The following is a 27,107-nucleotide window of genomic DNA, read 5'->3' as shown; positions in this document are numbered from 1 at the left end:
CGCATTAACAGTTAATGTGTGTTGTTATTATGCCCATACAACACTTGTTTCTCTGCTTTTTTGGTCTGTCAGCCATTGCTCTGCTGAGATGCTTCTATTGTTAACATTTTACTCTTATTAATGAGGAAGTAGATCCACAGAGAGGTTAGGTAACTAGCTGAAGTCACATAGGCTCTAAATAGCAAAGTCAGTATTTGAATATAGTGTTTTATTCATGATCGATGAAATTTTGGAGAATTTGCAAATGACAGAAACTGACAGAGTAGCACTCTTCCGTTGGGACAGTGTAGCATAAAAGATTTTGTCAAGCTGCTTGCTGAAATCTAGCGATACCAAATGTTAAGAATTTTCTTGATTGATTTGCCCCAATAATCCTATTGAAAAAAGAAAATTTAATGCATAATGTACGAAATTAAAACTGAGTGAAAGGGTGGGTTGGAGAAGAATAGGGAAGAATGATGAAAAGAGTGACATTGATCAAGATTCATTGTATTCATATACTACACTGTGGAATTGTAATTCCTTTGTACAACTCCTTACCGATAAAAATTAAGTTTTGAAAAAGTGACCCATTTTTAAGTTCTGCAATGTATTGTAATTATGTAATTTTAATCAAAATAATATTCCAAATATCTTAACAATAATAAAAACAAGTCCTTTGTTAAATGGCAGCTCCTTTAGTACAACTATTTAGAGAGAATTTTTTAATAAAAGAAAGAAAAAAGAATAAGAAACAAGAAACAAGGTTAGCTTGGCTCCATATATTCCAAGTAACCCATACTAATTCAGATCATAAGAAACAAAGAGTGTAGTGTGAGATAGCACTTGCTTACCTCTGTGCTAGGCACTGAGCTAAGTTTGTCCATGTAGGTTTTGAACATCTTGCTCTGTTTTTACTCCCAAACTCTGCAATTCTTTTGGGATTGCTAATGAGCTCACTGGTTACCATTCTAGAACCATCTTTTTTTTTTTTTGGAGAGGGGAAATGAAGACATTGACTCTGGTTTCCAAGGTCTCCGCTTTTATTTCCAATCTCTCCTAAGCTGGCAGTTTGGATGTTCTGTCAATGCTGGATGTCAATGAGCACTGACTTTGGAAGCAGGAGACTGGGGTGTGAGTCTACTTCTACTGTATTTTTTAATCTATGAAGACAGCTTCAAGCTGTTTACTTCCTTCAGTTTTGGCTTCCTCCTCTTGAGTATGTGGAGAAAAAAATCCCTGTGCAGAATATTTCTGGGGATGGGGAATAGGAGAACAGGTAGATTCTCACAGAGAAGAAGGGGTATGTACAAGTGGTGCTTACACTTCAAATGCAGACACAGTTGAGTCATTATTATTTTAGATAGTCAGGTGTTTTTCCTTAGATTGTCTCTGATCTGGATTTTCCCTTGTCTCTGAACAGAATTTGTTTTATCCTTTTCCCTTTCTTTTTTATATTTATAAGGCACTCAGAGGAATGGCTCAATATTAATTACTAAATCCAGAAAGGAATATCAGTCAGCTGTTCTCTGCTAAGTTGTCTGGAGGAGGAAGAGCCGGCCTTGAAGACTCAAGGAGGAAAGGGGTGTCCCTTCACAGTTCTTCCATCCCCAGTGTAACTACCTTGCCTGTTCCCCTCCAGTAAAGACCCTTAAAAGAGAAAGCCACATGGAATATGGAGGGAGGGACCCTGTTCATTGCTTTGCATTGTCCTTTGCCTTCTACCCTTCCCCAGCCTTAGTAGGCTCCTGTAGTGTCACCTGCAGTTTTTTCTGAGATGGGCGGGAGCAATGCACACAGAGACAGCAAGCTATATCCACCCAGGCTCCTGCAGTCCCAATTTTCTCATAGGAGAAAGCTAATTTCTGAAGGAATAGGCAAGGGACTTGCACGATGCAGACAGGGAGGACTACTACCTTTCATTGCTAGACTTGGTTCTTGACAGATACGATCTACTCTATATGATTACCAACTCTAAGGAGACAAGAAATTGCATGTGTTCATATCAATATAAAGTAAGCATATGTGCTTGCGGGAGTGAAGGAATAAGTGATTGGAAGGAAAAATTCTTCCCTACTCAAGCTGTGTCTCCGATCTCTCTGAACTGTGTACCCCTTCTTAAGCTTGTGAAGAGGAAAGAAGTTCAGAGAAGCTCCTTCAATCTAGTCTTTAGAAATGAATGCTCTGAGATGGATGGAAATGTGGGTCTAGATCAGCAGATCATTTTGGAAGGGTCCAGGTGAGCTTAATCTCCAGCTAGCATCCTCAACTTTGTTGTGCAAGTGATGGTGGCCAGCTGTCCTCCTTTATCCCTGAGGATGTCACTAGAGGGAAGGGTGCAGCCTGGCATTTCTGGCATATATGATTACAGACTAGAGTAGTCCTGGGTGTCTTCTTATTGCATATATTGCAGTGTAGCATTGACAGTCCTTTTTCTTCTGGAGTGGAAGGAATCAAGTCAACTTCATGCAGGGTTCTGGCTCCAGAGAGTGAACTCTCGCACATTTTCATTCTCTGATCATCCTCCTTGTGTCCTCTCTATAGCCTCCTGTAAAGCTAGAATATGAATAAGGAAGCAAAACTTACTTTTTTTTTAAAAAAAGGGATCCCTTCATAATTACAGTAGTTCTTAACTATTGAAAGGGACTCAGAAAGGAGCAGGGGCCAGTGCGAGGAGGTGGCAGGAGTAGAGCAGGCTGGATCGTCTCCTCTGCACAGCATGGCCACTTGACCACAGCGAACCCCTTGACCACTGGCCTGTACCCCTGTTCCTTTTCAAGATCTCCACAAGTGACCTGAAGAAGGGTCACATGAACTAAGGACCTACTTCAGTGCATTGGCTCGGAGGGTGCTTGGCCTCGGGCCAAGTGTTGGGGCTGGAAGGATAACGTTGAGGCAGGGGGCTGTGTGTGGTCATATTGAGTTAATGAAATACTAAAGCCTGCAGCGCTGAGGGACTCGGCTTCTTAATTACTAGAGTCAAGACCAAAATGTGTTTTGTGCAGCAGCAGCTTACAAAGAGGTGTAAATGCAGGTTTGGAAGGAGAACGAGGGATAATTTGCTAGTTCACAGCCTTTCTTACAGTTCACACAGAATTTTTAGAACCCTTCCTCTTCTTCTTAAGTGTGTCAGAGAAGGTGAGATCAGCAGACATGGAAATCACATGGTCTCACAACAGGCAGCCTCGCTGGGTCCCTCTGTGGCTTACTGGGGAAGAAGCGTGAGTGGGGACTGGGGTAGTATGTTGGGTTTCATCTCAGGGACTGTGCAGGATCAGCATCTCCGTCATCTTCCTGGTTCTGGCTCCTGGAAGATTCAGCCTGCTGTCCCCAAGCAGTGTTCTCTGACTGTACCACGAGGAATATACAGCCATGAGCTTGCCCCATGAGGGCACGGAGAGGAGCAAAAGGTGGGAATGGAGGGATCCCATGCAAGGGCTGATGGGAAGACTCTGTGTTGACCCACGAGCATCTTCTGATTTTGCTCTCTAGCTCTAGTTTTCCCTCCAACAAATGACATCACATGAACTTTATTTAGGTTACCCTTTGTTATCCTGGGCTACCTCCATTCTTTCTGACTGCGTCACACATTTTTCCAGCACCTGGTGCAAACATGTCCTCTGGACGTGCTGAGCACTCTGGGAAGATGGAGATAACCAGTTTCCTTTTCACTCCATTGATTGCCTGCAAGCTCAGAACCTTGTTTCCTCACAGCAGGCCTGGTGAGGCTCTCCTTGCTTGGCTCCCCTGGGGCAGAGAATTCTCCTTCCTGTCCACTCTCTGAGCCACCACAGGCCACCCTCCAAAAGCATAGCTTTGCTTATATTATCCCCCTTGTTGAATTTCATCAGTTGCTCTTCATACTCCTGAGAAGGCACAGAACTGGCTTCATAGTGCTTTGTGGGGAAGGACATGAGTGGGTGGGGTACATTAAGGAAATGACAAGGCAGCCCAAGGGGTATAAGCTCTGGCCTGCTGTGACCAGACGCTGGGGTAGACAAGATTCAGAACAGCTCACTCTTAAACTCAGTTCAGGTCAGGCTGCCTCTGCAGGGGTTTTGAACTTGGACTACCTTTGAAGAAATAAAAAGGTTGGAGTTTTACCTAAAGAGTGAGTTAAAGGAATAAGAAATAAGAGAGGAATAGGATGCATACTGGTAAAAGATGATAATCACAGGAGGAAATAACACTTGTTTTGGAATACCTGGAAGGGACAGTCCTGAAGCTGCTTGAAGAATCGCTCCAAGTTCAAGGGTGGATATTTGTGACTTGAAGAATCTAACAGAAGCCTGAATGTTCTTAGTCTCTCTCTCTCTCTCTCTCTCTCTCTCTCTCTCTATATATATATATATATATATGAATATATGTACATATGTAGTCTTTACATATTCTGATTAGAGAAAAAATATGTTTTTATTGAGAAAAATCTGGAAAGTATAAGCATAAAGAAAACGATAGTCAACCCTTATCTATTGGGAATATGTTCAAGTTCTTTACTAGATACTGAGACCAGAGATAGTACCACACCTACTATCTATATAATGTTTTATCCTATACATACACACTGATGATAAAATTTAACAGGAGAGGAAAAACAATAATTAAAAGTCTAGAGGCACTCTGACAATATGCTGTGATCAAAGACACACAACTGCATCCTCTCTCTTATTGCCTTTTACTTTATCACTTAAATGCTTTTTGGCTTACTCTTGGATATGAAGTGATTCCAAAATGCACAGAATCACTACCCTTGTGCTTTGGGGCCATTGTTAAGTAATATATGGACTACTGGAACACAAGCATGACAATATTACAATAGCCTTCTGATAACAGAGCCAGCTCCTGAATAATTAACAGGCAGATAGTCCATACAGGGCAGATACCTTTGGTAAAGGAACAATTTATGTTCTGGTTGAGACAGAATAGAATGGTTTGAGATTTCATCATGTCTATAAGAATAGCATGCAATTTAAAATTGATAAATTGTTTATCTCTGGATTTCTATTTAATATTTTTAGGGTTAAGTAACTAAAACCTTGGGAAAATGTAACTGTAAAAGGAGGGGTGAGCATTGCTAACCATTTTTGGTATATTTCCTTTCAGTCTTTTTTATGATTTCACATTATGGAATTGATACTGTAGATAAAATGTTTTCTCCTTGAAATTATACTTCTTTCATGTTATTAAAAGTTCTATAGCATTTTAGAGGCTACATAGTATTCTATTGAAGGCACTATATTTTACTCAATCATTCCTCTATTGTTCCTACACCAAGGAGACTCTGTGGGATATGGAATAGAAACTCTTCTAGAAATTAAATGTAAAATTACCCTAAGATTCAGCAGTTCTGCTGAATCAAAGACTTGAACAGATCTGCACATCCATATTCCCAGCAATCTTTGTCACAATCTCCAAAAAGTAGAAACAAATCGATAGATTTGCCATTGATAGATGGATGAATTAATATACAAAATATAATATATAATTTTATTCAACCTTAAAAAAGGAAGGAAATCCTAACATGAAACTTGGATGGAACTTGAAGGCATTGTGCCTAGTGCAGTAAAGGAGACAGACAGGGAAACCATTATATAATCTACTTAGATTACAATGTAAAGTAGTTAAGTTCAGAGACAGAAAGTGGAAGGAGATAGTCTGGGGCTGGTAGGAGGGGAGATTTAGTGTTTAGTGGGTACAGAGTTTCAGCTAGAGATGATGCAGTGTTTCTGTACATAGTACCATAGGCTAACCACCCCCCAAATGGTAAAATGGTAAATTTTATGTGATGTGTATTTTATCATAATTATAAACCCAATGATCAATCATTTTTCTGAAGTCAGGTTTGCTGAGTGCAATTTGATTAGAGTAGAATTAGTCATTTTTAGAAATAAAACTGTGCATTTTGGAAAATACATATGGTTGACTAGTTATAAGCCTTATCAAGATACGGAATATTTCTGTCACCCTCAGAATTCCCTCAACCCCTTTCTAGTTTTCCCTAGCCTCTAGCAATTACAGATCTGTTTGTCCTCAGAGATTTGCCTTTTCCAGAATTTCAGGTAAACAGAATCTGTACAGTACCTTCTGGTTCTGACATCATTTAGGGGAGAGCTTTTGAAAGTTGTCCATGGTTGTTTATGCTGTCACTTTGTTTATTCACCAGTTGAGGGACTATTTTCTGGATGATTATGGATAGAGTTGTGATAAATAATTGTTCATTGCTGGGTGAAATGGTAAACATGTGTGTAACGCTATAAGGAACTGCTAAATCTTTCCCAAAATTCCCAGAAGAAATATGTGATTTCCATTTTCTCTCTGGCATTTGTTATGGCCAGGCTTTCTATTGTTTGTTTTATCTTTTAGCCTTCTAACAGGTATGTAGGAATAACATTATGGATTTAACTTTCATTTTGCTAATAACTGAAATGTTGCTTCTTTCATGTGTTTTTCCTCCCTCCCTCCCTCCTTCCCTCCCTCCCTCCCTCCCTTCCTCCTTCCCTCCCTCCCTCTTTTCCTTCCTCCCTCCCTCCCTTCCTTCCTTCCTTCTTTCTTCCTGTCCACATCTCTCTTTGTTGAAGCAGCTGTTTACTTCTTTTGGCCATTTTAAAATTGGGTTATTTATTTCCCTTTTTTTGGTAGTTCTGGAAATTAAACTTAGGGAACTTGCTAAGCAGGCTCTCTACCACTTGAGCCAAGTCTAGCCCTTCTTTTCTTGCTCCAGTTAATCTGAGATCAGGGTTCTTTTTTTGCCAGGTGTTCTTAGGCTGTGATCTTCCTATTTACTCTTACCTTTTCAGCTTGGATGACATGCACAGGCATATACCCAGTTGTTTTTTTTTTATTTTCTGTTGAGATAGAGTCTCATGTATTTTTTGCCTGGGCTGACCTGGACCTTTGATCCTCCTGATCTTAGTCTCCTAAGTAGATAGGATAATATGCATGGAGCCACCAATGCTTTTCAAATTTAAATGGTTTATTTCATTATTTAGTTGTAGGTGATTTTCAGAAAACTTTTAGAAAGTAGAAAAATTCTATATGCCAAATTTTCTTTTTTTTAATAAGTATTTTTTGTTGTGAAACTACCATACACAGGAGTTACAATTACATGAGCAAGGTAGTAAGCACATTTTTATCAAGCATTGTTGCCTCCTCCTTTGTTTTTTCCCTACCATCCCTGCCCTCCCATCTCCATGACTACATTTTCTTGATTCACTTTTCTATTGAAGGGCATCTGGGCTGATTGTATCCCTTGGCTATGGTGAATAGGGTTTCATTGGAGATGTTTTTGCTGGTGGCTTTACTATATTCTAGTTTGTAATCTCTGGAATGGAATTGTTGGATCATAGCATAGCTCTATGTTTAATTTTTTGAAGAACTTCTATACTGCTTCCACTAACTGTATTAAGGTCCCCTTTTGGCCACATCCTCACCAGTATTGGTTATTGCTCATTTTCTTGATCATGGCCATTCTGACTGGAGTGATGGGGGATCTCAGAATTGTTTCAATTTATATCACCTTTATTGCCAAAGACATTGAAAGAATGATATTGTATCATTTTAAAAGAAATGGAAAGATCTGAGGGAAAAAATTACATTAAATGAAGCAAGCCAGGCAAAGAGAAAAAGGATGCATGTTTTCCCTTATAAGAATTAGTTTATACACTTATAAGTAAATACACTGGGTGGTATGTGTGTACAAATGTATTAACAGAAACACGGTAGATTGAGAGGAGAACTCAGATAGTGTTATTCCTTGGAAAGGTAAAATACAACAAAACAAACACCAGGAAGTGGGTACTTGAAAAGAGTCGGGTAGGGTCAAGGGGAAAGAGTAGATGAAGAAATAGGAGAAGATGAGGAGAGTGCAGGCGAGGATTCAAAGCATATCCTACAAAGTTAGGAAGAGTGAACGAATGGAGTGGGCAGGGGAAGGATGAGTAAGAACATTGAAAGGGGTGACATTGATCAAGACGCATTGTATTCCTAAACCACTGTGTTAAGTGGCCACTCCTTTGTATAACTACTTAAAGATAATTAAAAAAAAGAAAATATAAAAGATTTGAATGTTTCACTATTATAGATAATACTTTAATATCCATATTTGAGATATTTATGCATTGTATAAACAGCATCTAACATTATATGTGAGTGTTGTATGTATAACACTGTTTATAAAAATTTGCCTTCATTTTGATGTATATACTTAAAACAGTTTCCTAAAACTACTAGAGCTGAAGAGAGTAAATATCTTCAACATTCTGTATACTTGCCCAACAATTTATAAAATTGTTGTTCCAATTTATTGTCCTTCCAGTGGTGGTAGTTTGGTATTTTGTTTTAAAAATAAATTTCTTAGCTTACGATGTTATAGATCCTTTTAATATAATCAATATACACTCTATGTTACTTCTTATTATCTACACCTTGGTATTTGTAACAGGAAAAAAAACCATCTTTATTGATATTAATGTTTTACATGCATAGAGAGTCCTCCAAAAAACAATTAAAACCCACAGAAGCAATTAGGCCCAAGAGCTTGGTTTTTAAAAAAATTTTATATTTTTAAAGTAGTTGTACAAAGGAGTTACCATTCAGCAAAGCAGTTTATGACTACTCCCTTCCCCCTTTTATTTGATGCTCATTTATCACAGAAGTTTCTCATGGCTGTGATTAAACAGGATGAGTTACAAAGCCCAGGAAGCTTAGTGTCAGGGTTGGCCATTTACAGTATTTTCATTTTTTCATAAAATATTAACTGGATCTCAGCCTGGTTTCTTTCATGCTCAGAGGCCAGGAGGTAATTTGCATAGCTGGCAAGGTAAAAATAACTTCAGAGCAGAAGAGAAATATCATTGCCATTAGGTTAAACTTGGACACTGGGTGCCAGTATTTCTGTGAGGGGGCAGTAATCTCTTTGCCTAGACTCCATGATTAATAAATGCCCTGCATTGTTCCATATTAATAGAAAGAGATGTTCTTTAAAAGCCTTCTGAGAAAAATGATCATGCTACTTAATTTCCTTGTTGTGAGCATAACCTCTACAGCTGTTTAAGACCCTAGCTTTTGATTCATAATCAAAGGACCATTTAGACCATTTTTTTCTGTGCTTACATATCACTATCCAATGCATTTGGGTCCCAAACAGTCCCTGTGTATGAGTACCATTTGTTTTAATTATTAAAATTGCTTGTATTTTTATTATATTCTAAATAGGCAGTATGTAGTGATATGACTCAGAAGCAATGAAATGAATTTTGGTTTAATGACTCTAAAAAGTAAAAAGCAATTTGGTTCCTCTGACAAATGGTGTTGGTTCATCTGGGGCTCTACAGACAGTTGATATTTTCTAACAGCTCTAGGCTGCCTCTTCATCAAACCTGTAATTATAGGTTTGTCTTATGTGCAAGTATGGGAAATCATCTAGGTATTTTTTTTAATGCTTGTCATGCTAGAAGAAAGATAGCACATGCCTGTCTCACAAATCAATCGTTTAGGCATTGTAGGCAGAACATGGAAAGTAGAACAGTGGACAAATGATATTTTTCCTAAAATTTATGAATCTCTTTTGTTGGTGTCATTGATTTAAAAAGGTTTTACAATAGCTATGTGCATATGATCATATAAAAGGACGCTTATTGCAATGAACTCCAAAAAATGGAAGCAAGAGGTTTTTTATTGTAGTGTATTTTCTCCTTTCCTTTCTTTCTATGGTTCATTCCCTTCTGTAGTTGTTTCTTATTTTTGTACCCTTTCTCTTGTATTTAAGTTTATCTGATTTGGGGAGGGGAAGGGGAAACACAGAAACTGTGGGACCAAGGGTAGTCAGCAGTGAAACCCACTAGACACTGTGATGGAAATGAACTGTACAACTTGGGGGAGAGAGAGAAATTGGGAGGGGAAAAACTGGGAGAGAAATGAGGGAGGAGGTGGCAATGTTCAAAAGGAGATCTACTCATTAACTGACTTATGTAGCTGTAACCCCTTTGTACATCACCTTTACAATAAAACTTTTTTGTTTTAAAAAAAGGTTTTAAAAACTCAAGTAGATTCTTCAAGCTAGATATTTCCCAGACAGCCCCCAAAGGGTAGCCATCTGACAACACTGGGAAGGAGAATTTTATTACTTAGGGTTTTTTTCCCTTCCTACTTTGAAGGATTCCTTGGTCAGCTTTCTATCTCTGTAACCCACACTCATAGGTGTTAGGTGCTTTGGCAAGAGAACTCTGGTGCTCTCAAGAATCATGAATGAGCATAAGTTTTAGTCTCTCATTCAGGAAAGAGAGAGCATTATTTCAAGTATCTTTGGAAATAATTCACTTCTTAGTGTAACATTAAAAAAAAAGAAAGCTTATATATTCTCTGATATATTGACTCCATGCTAGGGGCATGGTTCTGAGCTTTTATTTTTCTTCTTTACCTTATATGTCTCTTGTAGTTGTAGTTAAGCTAGTCATACCAGATTTCATTTTGGCTTCATTTCCAGTTGGTATTGTCTGGATAAAATAGTAGGTAGTTATTGGACTCGTTTGAGTACGATGAGGCTTTTCAGAAAAAAGAGGCATCTCTTAGAACTACCATGTTGCAGAAAGATCAGGAAATAGGCTAGGAATTTGCAGACTCCATCTCCAGGTCCCGTGCAATTCCTCCCTCACTACTTTCATTCCTTCTCACCTCTGCTCATTTCTTCTTGCCTCTCTTGTTCCAAGCGACTCTCTCCTGTGAGTGTGAGAGAGAGAACATGGCTGACAGTGACTCTTGAGTCTTTCCTTTTACAGGGCTCCAGCTGCTTCAGAACAGAGCAACCAAATCTGACTGTCCTAAGTCCAAACACCAGGGAAAGGAATTCCTGTTCCTGAACCTACCATGCTGAGCATTGTCATGCAAGAACACTGCAGTTGGGAGGAAGATATGTAGGGATGGAGAGTAGGTGGAAGAGGAGGACTGCAGGCAGTAGGTGGTGGCTACATAACCTGTCTCTAGAGTATGGCACTGGAGTTCATGAGTGCATTCTATCAAGGCTAGGGCTGGGGGCTTGACCAGCATGGATTATTAGCTAGATTCCCTCCCTTAGCCTAGCTCTACTGTGTGCCTGGCTAGCACTATCACAGTGGCAAGTGTGTGGGTGGATGCTCAACTGAAGTCCCTCACCACTACTAGAAAAACAACTCAAAGAACATGTATTTATTCTAGCGAGCCCTTATAATGTGGGATTTCCCTTCTTCTTTGCCAACTCTCTGTAGCACAGTTCTGGTTCCAGTCACACGATGCTGTAATCAGAGGGCACCATGAGGCTCTGTAGAGAGACAGCTCTGTGGTTGTCCTAGAGAGAGCAAAAGTCAAATATATGTGCCTTTGGGATGTATTTGTAGCTATTAGCCAATCTCTTTTGTAGTTACCCAAAGCACCCCCAATTTGGACTCTAAATTTTTGGGTCCGTGTCTCAGTTTGACTCGGTTTATGATCTCAGTGATCGTAGGCTACTCAGTTTCCCTTTCTGAGCCATAGTCATTATCATTTTCTTTCCTCCTCTTTCTTCTCCTTTCCATTCTCCTCCTTTGTGATACTGAGGATTAGCTCAGAGCCTCATACTTGCAAGGCAAGCATTCTACCACTTGAGTTGTGCTATGCCCCTAGTTCTTTTGCTTTTAGTTTATTTTTCAGATAGGGTCTCACACATTTGCTGAGGCTGGCCCCAGAGTGATCCATCATTGCCACCTGAATAGCTGGAATTCCAGAAGTGTGCCATGCAAAGGACATAGCTAGCAAGATCAATAGAAAGCCCACAGATTGGGAGAAGATCTTCACTAGCCATACAACAGACAAGGGTCTCATATCTAAAACATACCTAGAACTCAAAAAATTAAATCCCCCAACAACAAATCCTCAAAAAACAACTGCCCAATAAATAAGTGGGCTAAAGACTTAAAGAGAAATTTCTCTGAAGAGGAAATAAGAATAGCCAATAGATACATGAAGAAATGTTCAACCTCTCTAGCAATAAAAGAAATGCAAATCAAAACAACTCTGAGATATCACCTCATCCCAGTTAGAATGACTATAATCAAGAACTCTAATTATAACAGATGCTGAAGGGGATGTGGCCAGAAGGGAACCCTACTGCATTATTGGTGGGAGTGTAAACTTGTTCAACCACTTTGGAAAGCAGTATAGAGGTTACTCAAAAGACTCCACATAGAGCTCCCCTATGACCCAGCAATCCCACTTTTGAGCATTTACCCAAATGATTACAAACAAGACCATACTAAAGCTACCAGCACAACTATGTTTATTGCAGCATTATTTACCATAGCTAAGATATGGAACCAACCCAGAAGCCCCTCAGACGAATGGATCAAGAAAATGTGATATATACATATGTGTGTGTGTGTGTGTGTGTATGGATTCTATGCCTCCACCAGAAAGAATTGCATTGCCCCATTTGTTAGGAAATGGAAAGACTTGGAAAAAAATTATATTACGTGAAGTCAACCAGGCCCAAAGAAACATAGGTCCCATGGTTTCCCTTATTTACAATAACTAGTATATGTCTGAGACAAGCAGAAACAGTCAGATAAGTTGATGTTAGGTGAAATGAGCCTCAAGATAAGGACTCAAAGGTTTTTTTCTTTCTTGCTATATTTCTAACATATTTATAAGATTATTTCTTTGTTACTTTGTATGTCCCTCACCCATGGTATAACCCCTGTTTACACTATATTTGATGTTGGTATAATTTGTGGAAGAGAAGGGAAAAAACAAATCATCTAAATAGGGATACAGGTGGACCCATTGCAACAATGAGATGTACAAGACATTATGTCAAAAAATGAACTTTACAACTTTGGGGGGGGGGGGGCAGGGAAACAAAGGAGGAGGCAACAATGCTTGATAAGAAATGTACTCATTACCTTGCTCATGTAATTGTAACCCCTCTGTATGGTATTTTCACAAAAAAAGAACTTGACAATAAAAAAAGAAGTGTGCCATGATGCCCAAACCATTATTTTTCAAACTTATGAAATAGGGATAGTGGTACTCAGATAGACCCAGGCTGTGTGAACTGTGAACCAATGAGATTGCTTTCTTTTTGTCTTTGTTATCATCACTCTGTCTTGGATGACATAATAGCATGTCTCCCCATCTCTTAATCTCTTAGCATTTCTCTCTGCTGGTTCTGAATGAATAATCAGGGTCTTTCTCAGAAAAGAGAAAAGGAACCCAGAACTATTGGGTGGAGCCTGACTCATGGTTTTTGTGGTTTTGTGTGTGTGTGTGTGTGCGCGCGCACGCACGCGCACACACGCACGTTTGCATTTCATTGTGGCTTTCTGTATTTTTTTGTTATCTAGCATAATTTGGGGAAACTCTTCTTTGGGTTAAGGCTCTTTGTGGACACACATCGTAATCCAGCTTGATGTCCCCCTGGGAAGTGTTTTTAGAAAAAATAGAGGTGTTTCATCAATGCTGATGATCCATCAGAATTAAAACTTGTGGCTTAGGTCATTCTGGCAACCTCTCATTTTTAACTAAAATGGGCTACGTGCATTTTCTCCCTGTATAGGTCTGCCTAGGTGTAAACACATACCATTACCTTTAGTCACCTGTTAAACATCTTCCCATAGGAAGCAGGTTAGATTAGAGTCCCTATAGCAATACTTCTCAATGTCCCCCTAGCCCAACCAGGGACATTTGATAATGTCTGGAGACATTTTGTCTCAGCTGGTAGAAGTGTGGTATCTAGTTGTTACAGGCCAGGGATGCTGTTAAAATCCATCATGCAAAGGTCAGCCACCCACAACCAAGAATTATCTGTCCCCAAATGTCAGTACAACCTCTTCTTGTCACGATGTGGTTTGATTGTTGAGCTTTCATTTGATGGAGAAGGAGAGAAATCAATTTGGGGCCACATGTTTTCTTATCATCAAAAGGCATATTTACGGGCTACCCACTAAGATTCATCTGAAATTAAATGGGAACCCCATTTTAAATTCCAGAAGTAGTCACCTTACTTTTGTTGAAGACAGAGCCACTTCTTCCCTCCGGCAAATGTCATAGATCTTTCTTAGTTGAAAGGACAAGTTGACCCTTCCTGCCTTTCCATCTTCCTAAGAATATTAGGACTTTGTGTCGATTATTTTTGTGTGTGTGTGGGTCAGTGGAACAGTCAAATAAATAAAAGAAGGAAGAAAAAGCTGTGTCCCAATTTCAGACCCAGAAACATTGAGCAGTGCCTACAACTAAGCAAAAAACAAAACCAACAGCAAAAAAACAAATCAGAAACTTTATAATCACCTAGGGTAGTTTTGCTGGGTATATGTAATGCAAAGGGGACTGCCCAATCTACATAAGATACCAGAAGAGATAACAGGTTTCTTCTTAGAATGCTATGTCCTAAGTTCTTGGAAAAGTGCAATAAAGCCTCCTATTTTTTTCTCCTAGTTTGTTTCTTTGTGAACAATTCAATACATTAGGACCTTTAAAAAATAAAATGAAATCAAGCCTTAGAAATTGATTCCTAAATCAAATCACACGTTCAGTAATTTATTTAAAAGAAATAGCAATATATTCAGTGTAATTCAGGAGATTTCTAATAGATGGTAATAATTTACAGTGAGGTTAAAGTGCTCTTGGGTTGGATCTCTGATTATATGGTACCATGGACACAGTGCAGGTCCACTGATGTGTTGTCTGTAGATGAGTTCCATCAATCTGCATGTGGAGGAGGGTATTTTCTATCCCTGAATGGGAATTTTCTTGGGTACCACTGCTGAGCTTATTGCTAGGGAAGTAGTCATAGTAGCTCCCATCACCTGGGAGCTGGCTTTAAAGTAAGTCAGAAGGACTCATGCTAATTATTATTGACAATCAGAGTTCCATTCTACAATCTAAGAATGATATGTGGCCAGTGTTAAGTGTTGAACAGCTCTCTGGATTCTGGATGTTGCAAGGAAGGGGAGACAAGCTGGAGGATGGGGATGAGGTTTTGCTGCACTTTTCAAAGAACTTTGGACATAGCATTCTAAGAAGAAACCTGTTCCTTCTTCTGGTACCCGTCCCCTCCCCCTCACACAATACACCCTTCAAAACTGCAGCTCAGAGTGATAACTGTATAATTTGGATAACTTGAATTGGTGATAGAAGTTAGGTGCGAAGCTCACTAGTAGGATTGGAGATCATCTATTTTACCCCTCTCCCTTTTTTTTCAGAATCCTAACTTGACTACCTTTGTAGATCTTTTCTAAGGAGGAGGTCATCTGGGCTCTTGAGTCTGAATCATTTTGTTTAGCCAGGGAGAGAAGGTAAGGGAGAGGTGGTCCTGACTGGAAAGATGGTAGGCTGGAAAGGAAGAGGTGAATTAGGAGATATCTTTAGAGGAAGGGCAGGACACATGTTGGTGTCTTCTTGGAAGTAACAGAAATGAAGGAAGCAACAATGGTGGCATGCTTCTGAAGGGACATAGCCACTCAATCTGTGAACTGCCAATGGAAATGACATCCTCGCTCGGCTCTCCTGGGAATCTGACTTGAATTAGACTCCTTCCTTCTCCTAGTCCTCTCATAATGTAGGCTGGTTAAATACTTAACACCCTTTGCTAGTGTTAATCAGCCTTTTTCTCACAGATGCTAATGAACAGCTTGCCTTTCAAAGGATAATACACTTTTCCCTTGGTATTTATATGAACAGAGGCAGACAGGTGATTTCTGGAGCTGAGGAGGCAATGATCCTGGGTTCAGTGCTAGAAGACCTCTGATTTGTTTCTCTTTTCAGAAGAGAACTAGCACATTTGTTTAGTGTCAGGGTAACCTCTCAGAGGAGAGCTGTTTACCTGGTCATTTCTGATCAGCACTTGCATTAGCTTTCTATTACAATCACAAAATATCAACTTTAAGGTTTAAGTAAAAGGATGTGTACTACAGTACTCTTCATGGTACTAGAAGAGTACTTCAAAACTGGAGATATATCCTTGTGTGTGCGTGTGTGTGTGTGTGTGATGTGTAAACATGCGCATGTGCACACCAGTACTGAGGCTATGCGGTCTCATTTAGCTTTTTTTCATAGGTACTCTTCAGCATTGAGAAAGAAAGGAAATCTTAAGGGAGGAGAAAGCTGGAGACAAGGTCTTGGGTGTGATTTTGGGAAACTGGGGAACAGATATATTCAGCCATGGTCTTGCAGTTGGTGGCAGGGATGTGGAAGTATCTCATAGCTGCTAAGTAAGACCCTTGCATTGTATATCATGCTTTTGCTTTTCTCTTTTAAGTTATAATTACTTTCCCTCCCTTTCCCTTTTGGTGAGCCTTCCTGTTTCTCTGACATTTCTCCTCCACCAGCATTTCTTTCATATTTTCTTTCTTGCCATGTCTCCAGTTTAGCTGCTCCCTCTTCCCTAGCATCTAATTCTCTTTTCCAACTCCCATGTTTTCCTTTTAATTCATAAGACCTCTTTGCCTTTGAACTTTTGCCTTTCTCCTTCAAGCCCCTATATTCTGAGAACATACTTGTCTTAAACTCAGGATCGAGGAGGAAATTTTCCTTTGCACAGCTCTTTGTATAATGCGAAAGAGCATCTCATGAGTATCTGGTATCCTAGGAAACGAATAGAGCAGTAGTTTCTGAGCATGGCCTGACTTTTGCACACTGTGATTGTGAGACACCAAGAAAGGAGAATCTCACACCTGGCTTCAGTGCTGCACATTTTGCCTCTGTCAGAAAAAGAAGCCAAACAAGGAACCCATTTTCCTATCTTTCTCTATCACTCCACCAATCATTAAAATTGCTTCACCTTACTTGTTTCCTCTTTACAAAAATATTTCCCCCCTTTTCTGTGGCATTTCCATGTTTCTCCTTGTTTGTTTTTCTTTTTAGTTTCCCCTTAGCTATTAGAAATTATATCACCCTCTTCCTAACGTCTTTCTTTGGCATTGGAAGATACAGTCAAACAGTGTCAGAAATTCTGCTCCTTGTATGTCCCTACTTTTCTGATGAAGGTGTAGGAATTTGTGTGAAGGATGATAGAGAAATTTGGGAGACTTGGATGCTTCTTGAAGTTCTTCATGGGAAACAGGATTTCTTTCTGTTTCTTATTTGGAGGTAATATGAACATAGAATTGTAGGCTGAAAGAAATCTCCATTGCTCATTTAAGTAAGCTTTAGCCCAGTATGGACACCCTCTGCTTCTTTACTGTTGCTCTGCAGCCTGGTTTTGATTCTTACCAGCACTGGGAGTGTACTAACATGTAAGTACCAGCTGAATTCCTGGCTGGCACTGCTCCTACACACTCATTCCCACGATTATGTTGTCCTAGATCTGCATTATTGGTACCTATTAATTGGTATCTGCTTCCTAGAACTATATAGTCCAAAATTTTTAGACAATTCTCTTTTGAAGATCAAAGATATGTCAACTGTTGAAGGCACTTCAACTATCTTCTTTTATTCTTGAAGAATATCAGAGGTTCCACCAAAAATAATTAAATGAAATAAATCATTCTTGGTACCCTTTGACTATAATATAAAGCTCAATTTTCTGATGACTCATTTCCCAGTACAGGATAGCTCAGAGTCCTAGAGAAGTTATGAGAGATTAAAAGTGTTGCTCACAGGGCTAGAGATGTTGCACAAGGGGTATAACAAACACAAAGCTATGAGTTCAAATCCCAGTACCACTAAAAGAAGTATTATCTCACAGAATGAAGATTGAAACCAGCAAATTTAAATTTAATATTAAGTTGATGTTGTGAGTCTTTGTGTCAGAAATAATGCCAATTGTAGTTTTCATCATTTCAAGAATACTCTTTATGTTTTGTTTTTTGAGGCAGTCTTGCTCTATAACCTAGGTTGGCTTAGAATTCCTGATCTTCCTTCTGGTAATATCTTCCCACTGGTAATACTCAATGCCATGTTGCTTTCTTTCTACATCTAGCCATGGCACATCTCACTTGTTTTTTTGTTGTTGTTGTTGGTAGTGGGACCCAAACTCTGGGCCTGGGTGCTGTTCCTCAGCTCTTCAGCTCAAGGCTAGCGCCCTACCACTTGAGCCACAGAGCCACTTCTGGCATTTCTCTGCTTATGTGGTGCTGAGGAATCAAACCCAGGGCCTCATGCATGTGAGGCAAGCGCTCTACCACTGAGCCACCTTCCCAGCCCTCACTTTTAGATGAGAAAAGTGAAGCTCTCACATAACCTAGATTGCAAGTGAATGAGTCATGACCTTATCATGCTTCTTCTGACTCTTAGTCCTTCACTAATATGTGTGTCCTTGTCTTCCCAAAGTATGTTCACTGTCATGAAATTACATGCAATAAATTATCTCATTTGTGTATACAATTTAATAGGATTCTTACACATTTGTGTGTGTAGTGAATGTGTATAGATGTGTGCTTTTCTGGATATGGGCTGTGGAAGACAGAAACAGTAGTAAAGAAATCCAGTCAAGTCAAAGTGTAGTTTGAGGCGATTATAAAAATGCTAATAATATATGATAACCACTGAAGCTGTCTTCCAGTTTTGATCATCCACATAATCAACTTGTTACCAATTCCAGGTGTCAAGGTGGAGAGGAATGAGTCACTCCTTCAGAGTTAACCCAAAGGAATTACAGGAAAAGAGGTGCAATGTAGGAGGAGTTAGGAAAAACTTTGAAATTAAAAACCCAAACAACAACTATGAAGGCCTGCTAGGTTGGAAAGAGGAGAAGGAGTCTGGCAAGAGGCGACTAGGAGAGGGATGCGTCAGGAAGAGGGGCAGTTCTGGGATGTAGGCTGGGGCCCTTGTGTTGTTCTTTTCATGATGTGGGACTGAGATTCTGGTACGATGAGAACGTTTCTTTCTTTGCAAAGTAAAACCCAGATGGCTAAATTTAATTCTATTCGACACCACTGGTGATTCACCCGGGCTCAGGTGCGCCCACATACAGCTGGCACCAGCTCTGTGTGCCTGTCAGGCTGAGTCTGCAGCAGCCCAGCTTCCCTGTGGAGCAGGAGGGGCAGGCGGGCTGTAGTCACCTTGACTTTTCTGTGTCTCCATCTGCAGCATCCTGGCCACTGCAGGAACGCACTTCAACACCCACGTGGACCTGAGGACCCTCCGGGCTGTGCGTGTCCTGAGGCCCTTGAAGCTTGTGTCAGGAATACCTAGTGAGCAACTCTTTGTGTTTTTCCTCTTTCTGCTCTGCTTGTATCTTTATTGGTGTATTTCTCAATGGGATCCAGAGTCTGAAACCAATTGGACTAAAGTGAAAATGAATCCTGGGAGGATGCCCCAGTGTTAATAATAGAGTGGAGATGTAGCAATTGAGCACAACTTTTAGATTTAATTTTTTCCTAGACTTAAATGATAGTAAGAGATTTTTCACAGAAAATTAGGAAAGTAAAGAAAGTGATTTAAAAAAGAACATCACTCTTAATCCTATTACTCAGATATAACTTGTTAATGCTACAGAATATATTTTCTCCATTCAGTTTTCCTGAATATCATATGTGTATCTAGTTTTGTGTAGTTTTGAAGTAGGGATTTTTATGTGGCTAAACAACATAAAAAATTAAATAAGTACTGGGCCTAAGTGGCTCAGGCCTGTCATCCTAGCTATTGAGGAGGCTGAAATCTGAGGATCAAGGTTCAAAGTCAGCCCAGGAAGACTTTTGTGGCTCAAGTGGTAGAGCACACACAGCCTTGAGCAAGAAAACTTAAGTGAGAGTGTAAGGATTTGAGTTCAAGTCCCAGAACTGGCACAAACTAATAAAATAAAACACATAAAATAAATAAAAGTCATCTCCAGTTTTGAAGTATTCTTCCAGTACTATGAGAGTACCACAGTGGATACCCTTTTACTTAAATTTTGACCCAAATCACTGATCAGTTTCTCAGGCCAGCATCCTGAAGTACAAGGTCTGGGTCATAGGCTTTGGCATTTTCTCAACAGTGTTGTGCCAACTGTGTTTCTCCCACAGGGAATGAGAGAATGGCTCTGAGACACAGTGACTGGGAAGAGCAACTTTGTCCCTGCTTTTGTAAGATTTGTAGCTTAGCAGGGAGAAGCCTTGTTTCCTTTAGGGAAGGAACACACTCTAATACGTTGCTTCTATAAGAGGAATCCAGAAGACAACATAGATGGAACAGGAGAAAGGGTAATAAACTAGCTTGTCACTGAGCCAGAAAGAGCGAAGAGAAAGGAGGGGAAAGAAGAGGAAGTATGATGGCCATCCTTAGCTTAATTTGCTCTGGCTATTTCTGTGAATGGCAGTGTCATCTCAAAAGTGATGGTTCTTCCCGTCCCCCCTCCCCAAGACTTGCCCTCCTTCTAGGGCTTCATGTCCTTCCCTTTTCTCCCTTTAGGCCTGCAGATTGTGCTCAAGTCCATCATGAAGGCCATGGTGCCTCTCCTGCAGATTGGCCTTCTGCTCTTCTTTGCCATCCTGATGTTTGCCATCATTGGCTTGGAATTCTACAGTGGGAAGTTACACCGAGCATGCTTCATGAACAATTCAGGTATTTTCTATCTTCTTACTCTCCTTTCTTGCCCTTCTGGTCATGGGGGGGAGGGGGAGCTGGCAATTTCAGGACATTTAAAGCCCTAAAAATATGTTCTGTTCTCAATCCTAGAATTAGAATGAGATGCATCCAAAGTCAGCAGCCTTTTGAGTCACAGCCAGTGTAAAAAATCTCCACATAAGCCAGGTTCTACTGGCTCATGACTATTATCTTAGCTATCTAGGTGTCTAAGAGCTGAGAATCACTGTTCAAAGCCAGCCCAGGCAATAAAATTTGTGAGACTCATATTCAATTAACCACCAAAAAACTGAAAGTGGAACTGTTGCTCAATTGATAGAACATTAGCCTCGTGTGAAAAAGCTAAAGGACAATGTCTAGGCCCTGCGTTTAAGCCCCTAAACTAGCATGCAAGCATATATGTGTACACACACACACACACACACACACACACACACACACACCTACTTGAAACTGATACTCAAAAAGGAGTACCCTTTTAGGCTATAGCTAGAGACCTAGGAGACCAGACTCAGACTAGAAACTGTTAAGCAGGACATTGCTAGGAAATGGAAAGACTTGGAAAAAATTATATTAAGTGAAGTAAGCCAGGCCCAAAGAAATATAGGTCCCATGGTTTCCCTTATTTACAATAACTAGTATATGTCTGAGATAAGCGGAAATGGTCAGATAAGTTGATGTTAGATGAAATGAACCCCAAGATAGACACAAGTGTTTTTTCTTTCTTGCTATTATTTCTAACATAGTTATAAGATGATATCTTTCCTGCTTTGTATGTCCCTCCCCCACAGTATAACCCTTATTTTCACTGTATTTGATGTTGGTATAATCTGAGGAGGGGAAGGGAAAAAACAAATAGTTTAAATAGGGATACAGGTGGACCCATTGCAACAATGAGATGTACAAGACATTATATCAAAAAACAAACTTTACAACTTTGTTGGGGCGGGGGAGGATTGGGGAGGTGAGATGGGAGGGCAGGAATGGTAAGGGGAAACAAAGGAGGAGGCAACAATGCTTGATAAGAAATGTACTCATTGTATCATTACCTTGCTCATGTAATTGTAACCCCTCTGTATGGTGTTTTCACACACACACACACACACACACACATACAAAAACAAACAGAAGAAAAAACTGCTAGGCAGCTTCTTTCTATGTGCTGTTTTGACCTATGTCATATGTGGAATAACTGAGGGAGCTCTGAGCTTGGAGTTGTGCTTTGGAGAGTTTGTGGGATGTGTAAACCTTAGATTCTCATCTCTGTAGCTTATTTTTTCCAAGTTGAATAGACTACCCTAGGATAGTATGGGATAGCATTTCAAAATTAGGTCCCATGTTTTCTTACGAAAAGACGTCAAAGAATTTTCATTGTTACCTTTTATTCAAAACTAGAAATCTATGTCAGAAAAAAACAAGGAGTTCAACTCTACTAAAAGGCTGTAGTTTAGGGTGACATCAATCAAGATTCATTGTATTCATAAAGTGATTTCTTGAATTACTAACTCTTTTGTACAACTACTTAAAGATAATTTTAAAAAAATCAACCCTGTAATGTATAACTTTCCCCCAAGAAACCCAGAGTTTAGCTTGGCATCTCAAGTCAGAAAATGGGTAGAATCTGCCTTTATTTCAGAGACTTTATTAGGACTCTGAGGCCCATTCCTATAAATCCCTGCAGTAGTCCAAGTCAGGGTGGATGCTGGGGCCTGCGCAAGTGGAAGAAAGGCACCATTCTCCGAGGTCACTGAGAAACCAGAGATGATTCATAAACTGGAAGGGAGATGAGGACGGGGAAGAGAGGGGGCATGAGGCAAGGAGGGCAAGTCTGTGTGTTGATAGAATCACTTGTTTGTGGATCTCTGGGGTCATATCCAAACTCATGCTAAGTGCCATATCATTTATCCCTCACCCTCCAAATATGTCCACAGGTATTCTAGAAGGATTTGACCCCCCGCATCCATGTGGTGTGCAGGGCTGCCCGGCTGGTTATGAATGCAAGGACTGGATCGGCCCCAATGATGGAATCACCCAGTTTGATAACATCCTTTTTGCTGTGCTGACTGTTTTCCAGTGCATCACCATGGAAGGGTGGACCACCGTGCTGTACAATGTGAGTCCACTCACTAGTGGGATGGAGGTGGAGGAGGTGGAGGAGTTTGGAGGAGGCTTCCTGTGAGGTTTGGGCTGCGTTGTCTGGGGACAGGAAAGGATGGGGATAGGTTAAGGGAATGCATACTCAATTGTGTCCTCAGCTGTGGAAGTACATAGCCTTTTACCATAGTTCGGAGATTGTGTTCTGTGCCGGATGGATGAATAAACTAATTAAATCAGATTGTTTTAAGTTATAGGGTGTGTTGGTTTAACATGATGGTGGGTACACTGAGGTGTAGGATTCTTGCTTACTCTACTCAGAGAACTCGCCATGAAATTTGGAAGCGGTTACAGTGTTTGTTGACCCCAGTTATCTGTTAGAGTCAGCTGGGAACTTCAAAAATTATATCACTTGGACTCCACTCCCAGTCAATTAAGTAGGGACTACCTTGGGGTGAAGGCCTGTTGTTGACAACTTTTTTAAAAAGCTTCTGTGCTGATTTTAATATGCACTGTCAAGAATTGGCTGCATTATAAGTACAGTGGAAGGAAGCATGGCTAATTCAAAAATCCATCAGGAGGGCTTGGTGGAAAGTCAGATTCCCAAGGCCTCTCTATGGAGACTCTATCTAGTTGGTCTGATACACTTCTTACAGATCTGTTGGGGATTGGCATGATCAGACATGCTTGGAAAGTTCTGAGTTGAGATAAGGCTGTCTGGGCCTCCTATCAGGGATGTTGGAGAAATCTACAGAGAGACAGACATTCCACAAGGTGACCATGAAGTCTCTCCTGCCTTCTAGAGTCTGATTTTGCTAAGGGATCCCAAAGCATGGTGCAAAGTCCAAGTTCAAAGAATGAGAGATGAAAAACAAAAAGAGGGATGGGAAGGTGAAGGGTTTGAGGCCTATGAGGCCAAAGTGGGCACCACATTTGGGGAAGGACGATCAGCCTTCTGTGCCTGGGAAGAGCAAGGCCTTCAGAATGAGTCTGTGCATACTTGTGCACATGGCCTGGCTTTACCTTCACAGGCCCTCTTCTCCTGATCTTTTAAGTCTGTTTAGAACTCATTGGGTGAGTGTGGAGAAGGAAATGCTATATCTTAGGAGAGTCTTAGCCAGATATTAAAGATTGTTTTCCATGCATGAGGCCTGTGCATGTAGTTACTTAATAGGGGCTGAGTATAGTCAACCCTACTTTTTCACAGGTTCAATATCTATGGGATTCAACCAACTAAGGATGGAAAATAGAAATAGTTAGGTGGTTGCTGACATGTGCCATGTCATTAGGCCTATGACAGATGTTTTTACTAATCATATATAGATTTTTTTCATTATTCCCTAAACAATATACTATAATACATGCTTATATAACATTGACATTATGTTAGATATACTAAATAATATAAAGATGTGCTAAGGATATAAGAAGATGTGTATAGCTATATGAAAATACTATGCCATTTTATATCAGGAACTTGAGCAACCTCAGATTTTAGTAGCAACTGAATCACTCCTAAATCAGTTTTCTGCAGACCTTACAAACATGGATCCATTCCTAGTAGCATGCAAAAGAACCGAGAAGCCTGGATGAAAGATGCATACACTGTTAGGCTAAATTTTCAAAGGACAGCTGAGAAGTCTTAAGGACCAGCGAATGCTCTGTAAACCCAGAGAGCTCAGCTGTGATCCAGAGACTCCTAGAGAACACTGGGATTTTTGTCAGCTGTGAGAGGTAGCAGGAAGCAGAGAAGGGAGGCAAGTTTGAGGAGCACAGTCACTCCTCATTTGAGAGAGAAAGGTTGTCTTGAGGCCACGTCACTCAGATGAGCCAGACATCTCAAGAAATTACAGCACTGGCCCTGCAGTGGCTGGTGTCATGTCTTCGGGTTTGAGGAGTGATGTACTTCAATTATATGTGTAGACTCACCTAAGTGATGTGATAAATGCATTGAAAGTGTAAAAGGAGAAGTGTTGCATTTGAGGATATAGGTGTGATCCGTTGGTCCTCTGTTGGTCTTCTGTAGCCAAGGCTTACATGGTACCAAGAAATGGGGGCAAAGCTGAAAAAAATAACTTGCCTCTCTTCTTGCTTGCTTTGTTTCCTTCCTTCCTTCGTTCGTTCCTTCCTTCCTTCCTTCCTTCCTTCCTTCCTATAGCCATTACATGTCAAACTACTATGCTAAACCTGGGGGAGAAAAAAGTGCCATGAATTCTTTCTCATGGTGCTTTCTTCTAATCCCCATTCCTCTAGATATCTGTCTGGTATGAATGACATGCGAAGAGATACTAAGGAAACAGGGATACTAAGGAAACTTCAGATCCTTTGAAGCTTTTCATTGGATCAGTTCCTGGGGGCACTGTCTCGCACCCTTTCGGATACCCTGCCTGTTAGTTACTGAGCTTCAGTTTACTGAAGGCCTCCTAGTAGACTCAAATGGTTGGGTCTAGCCATGGGGGAACTAGTCAAGTTGTAGGTTTGGTTTCCCAAAAGTAACTGGTTATTCCTGGGCCAAGAGAACTCCAATGAACTCTGAAAGGACATCGCTTTCCAAAGCACTGGAGCTAGGGGCAGAGCTTGGAGCTAGGAACCATTGCCAGAGGGGATAGTCCCAGTTAGGTAGATAGCTACACTGTGATTGAGGAGAGGCTGAATAGAAGAAGTACCAGTTTTCAGTAAGTAAAACAAAGACAAAGTGTGATTCTCACAAGGCAGAGAGGTAGAAAAAGCTAGGCTTTGATTGACAGTTCCTGGGATATGAATTCTGATCCAGTCAGGGTTCTGTTGTAGAACCTAGACATACCTCGCAGACTTAGGGTCTTCTGCCTCTGGAGGGGCAGGCTCCTAAGGAGGCAGATTCCTCCAGTGACTGGGCAGAGAGCTCCCTATTGATGGTGGAGTCACATCTTCCAAGATGCTTATTGGCCCAACTTCAATCTTTCATCTTGGAGAGAAAAAGGATGAAGAAGGAAGAAAGTAACAGTTTAAATGATGCAGTCCACCTGCTGTTCCACTCAGTGTGCTCTGCTCATTCCGAGTTGAAGATGGTGTCTAGATTTTGGCTTAAAATCTGAAGATTCTGGTAGCATGTAAAAGAACTAACCTTTTTTCATTTAATTTTAACTTACACTTTGTAATGATACTATTTGTATGTGTGTATATGTATATATACATGAACATATATACACTTATATATTCATGCACAAATACATTCACATACATGGATGCATATAAGTACTAGTCAATTTAGCATTCTTTTTTATAAATATATATTTAAATATATGGTGGAATATACATCTCTATATATGTATGTATTTTTTAACAATTTTTATTGTAAAGATACAGAGGGTTACAGTTACATGAGTAAGGTAATGAGTACACTTCCTATTGAGCCTTGTTACCCCCTCCATTGTTTTCCCCCTACCATCCCTTCCCTCCCTACCTTCCCCGAGGTTCTTTTTTTTTTTAATTGTGATTAAGTGATTACATAATTTCCGGAAATTCACAGTATTGTGAAATAATGATGCTCATTTAAAGTCACAAGTTCATTCTAACTTTCCTGGAGCAAATTGTCTATCACAGTCTATAACATATAACGGTGTATACATATACACCATACATGTGATCAGCAGCATGGGGATATTTAGTAGTGGTTCGATCAGATGAGTGGGAGTTCTTTGTTTCTTAAGTCCTGTTAATTTTGTTGTATCACCTAACATTTTGGATTTAGCATCCACTTATCAGGAAGACCATGTACCGTTTGTCTCTTTGCTCTTGGCTTACCTCGCTCAACATGATTCCTTCTAGCTCCATCCATTTCCCTGCAAATGCCATTATTTTGTCATTTCTAATGGCTGCATAATATTCCATTGTGTATAGATACCACAATTTTTGGATCCATTCATCTGTGTGGGCTGCATCTGGGTTGTTTCCATGTCCTAGCTATTGTGAACAGTGCTGCAATAAACATGGAGGTGCACGTGTCCTTGTATATTGGTTCCTGTTGTTCAGGGTAGATGCCTAGAAGTGGTATGACTGGGTCATAAGGGAGGTCAATCTTTAGCTTTCTAAGGACCCTCCAGACTGCTTTCCAAAGTGGTTGTATAAGTGTACATTCCCACCAGCAGTGTAATAGGGTTCCTCTTTCTCCACATCCCCTCCAGCATTTGTCATTGGCTGATTTGTGGATGTGGGACATTCTGACTGGGGTAAGGTGGGTATCTCAGGATTGTCTTTATTTGCATTTCCTTCACCACCAGGGATGATGAACATTTCCTCATGTGTTTCTTTGCCATTTCATTTGAGAAGTCCCTCTTTAGTTCCCTTGCCCATTTAGTAATTGATTTGTTAGGTTTGGGAGGGATTAGTTTCTTGAGTTCCCTGTATATACTGGATGTTAACCCCTTGTTGATATATTGCTGGTAAATTTTTTTTCCCAATTAGTTGGTTGTCTTTCTAGCTTGGTTGCAATAGATTTAGCTGTCAATTTACCATTCTAAATATTGGTGTCCATATATTTGTGTTTC

At 40.2% G+C, this 27,107-nt stretch overlaps 1 protein-coding gene across 4 annotated transcripts in view; it reads left to right on the top strand.

Annotated features, from left to right (window-relative positions):
* Cacna1e (calcium channel, voltage-dependent, R type, alpha 1E subunit) overlaps positions 1-27,107 on the top strand; it is a 305,919-nt gene that overhangs the window by 75,658 nt on the left and 203,154 nt on the right. For all 4 annotated transcript variants that reach the window (XM_013015540.1, XM_013015541.1, XM_013015539.1 and 1 more), the window contains exons 4-6: positions 19,012-19,115; positions 20,314-20,466; positions 22,419-22,600. In XM_013015540.1, coding sequence (XP_012870994.1) covers positions 19,012-19,115; positions 20,314-20,466; positions 22,419-22,600 — 439 coding nt within the window. The remainder of the gene's footprint in view (positions 1-19,011; positions 19,116-20,313; positions 20,467-22,418; positions 22,601-27,107) is intronic.

This window comes from Dipodomys ordii, unplaced genomic scaffold (genome assembly GCF_000151885.1).
Source record: "Dipodomys ordii isolate 6190 unplaced genomic scaffold, Dord_2.0 Scaffold27, whole genome shotgun sequence".
NCBI lineage: Eukaryota > Metazoa > Chordata > Mammalia > Rodentia > Heteromyidae > Dipodomys > Dipodomys ordii.
This window is presented reverse-complemented; position numbering and strand designations above follow the sequence as displayed.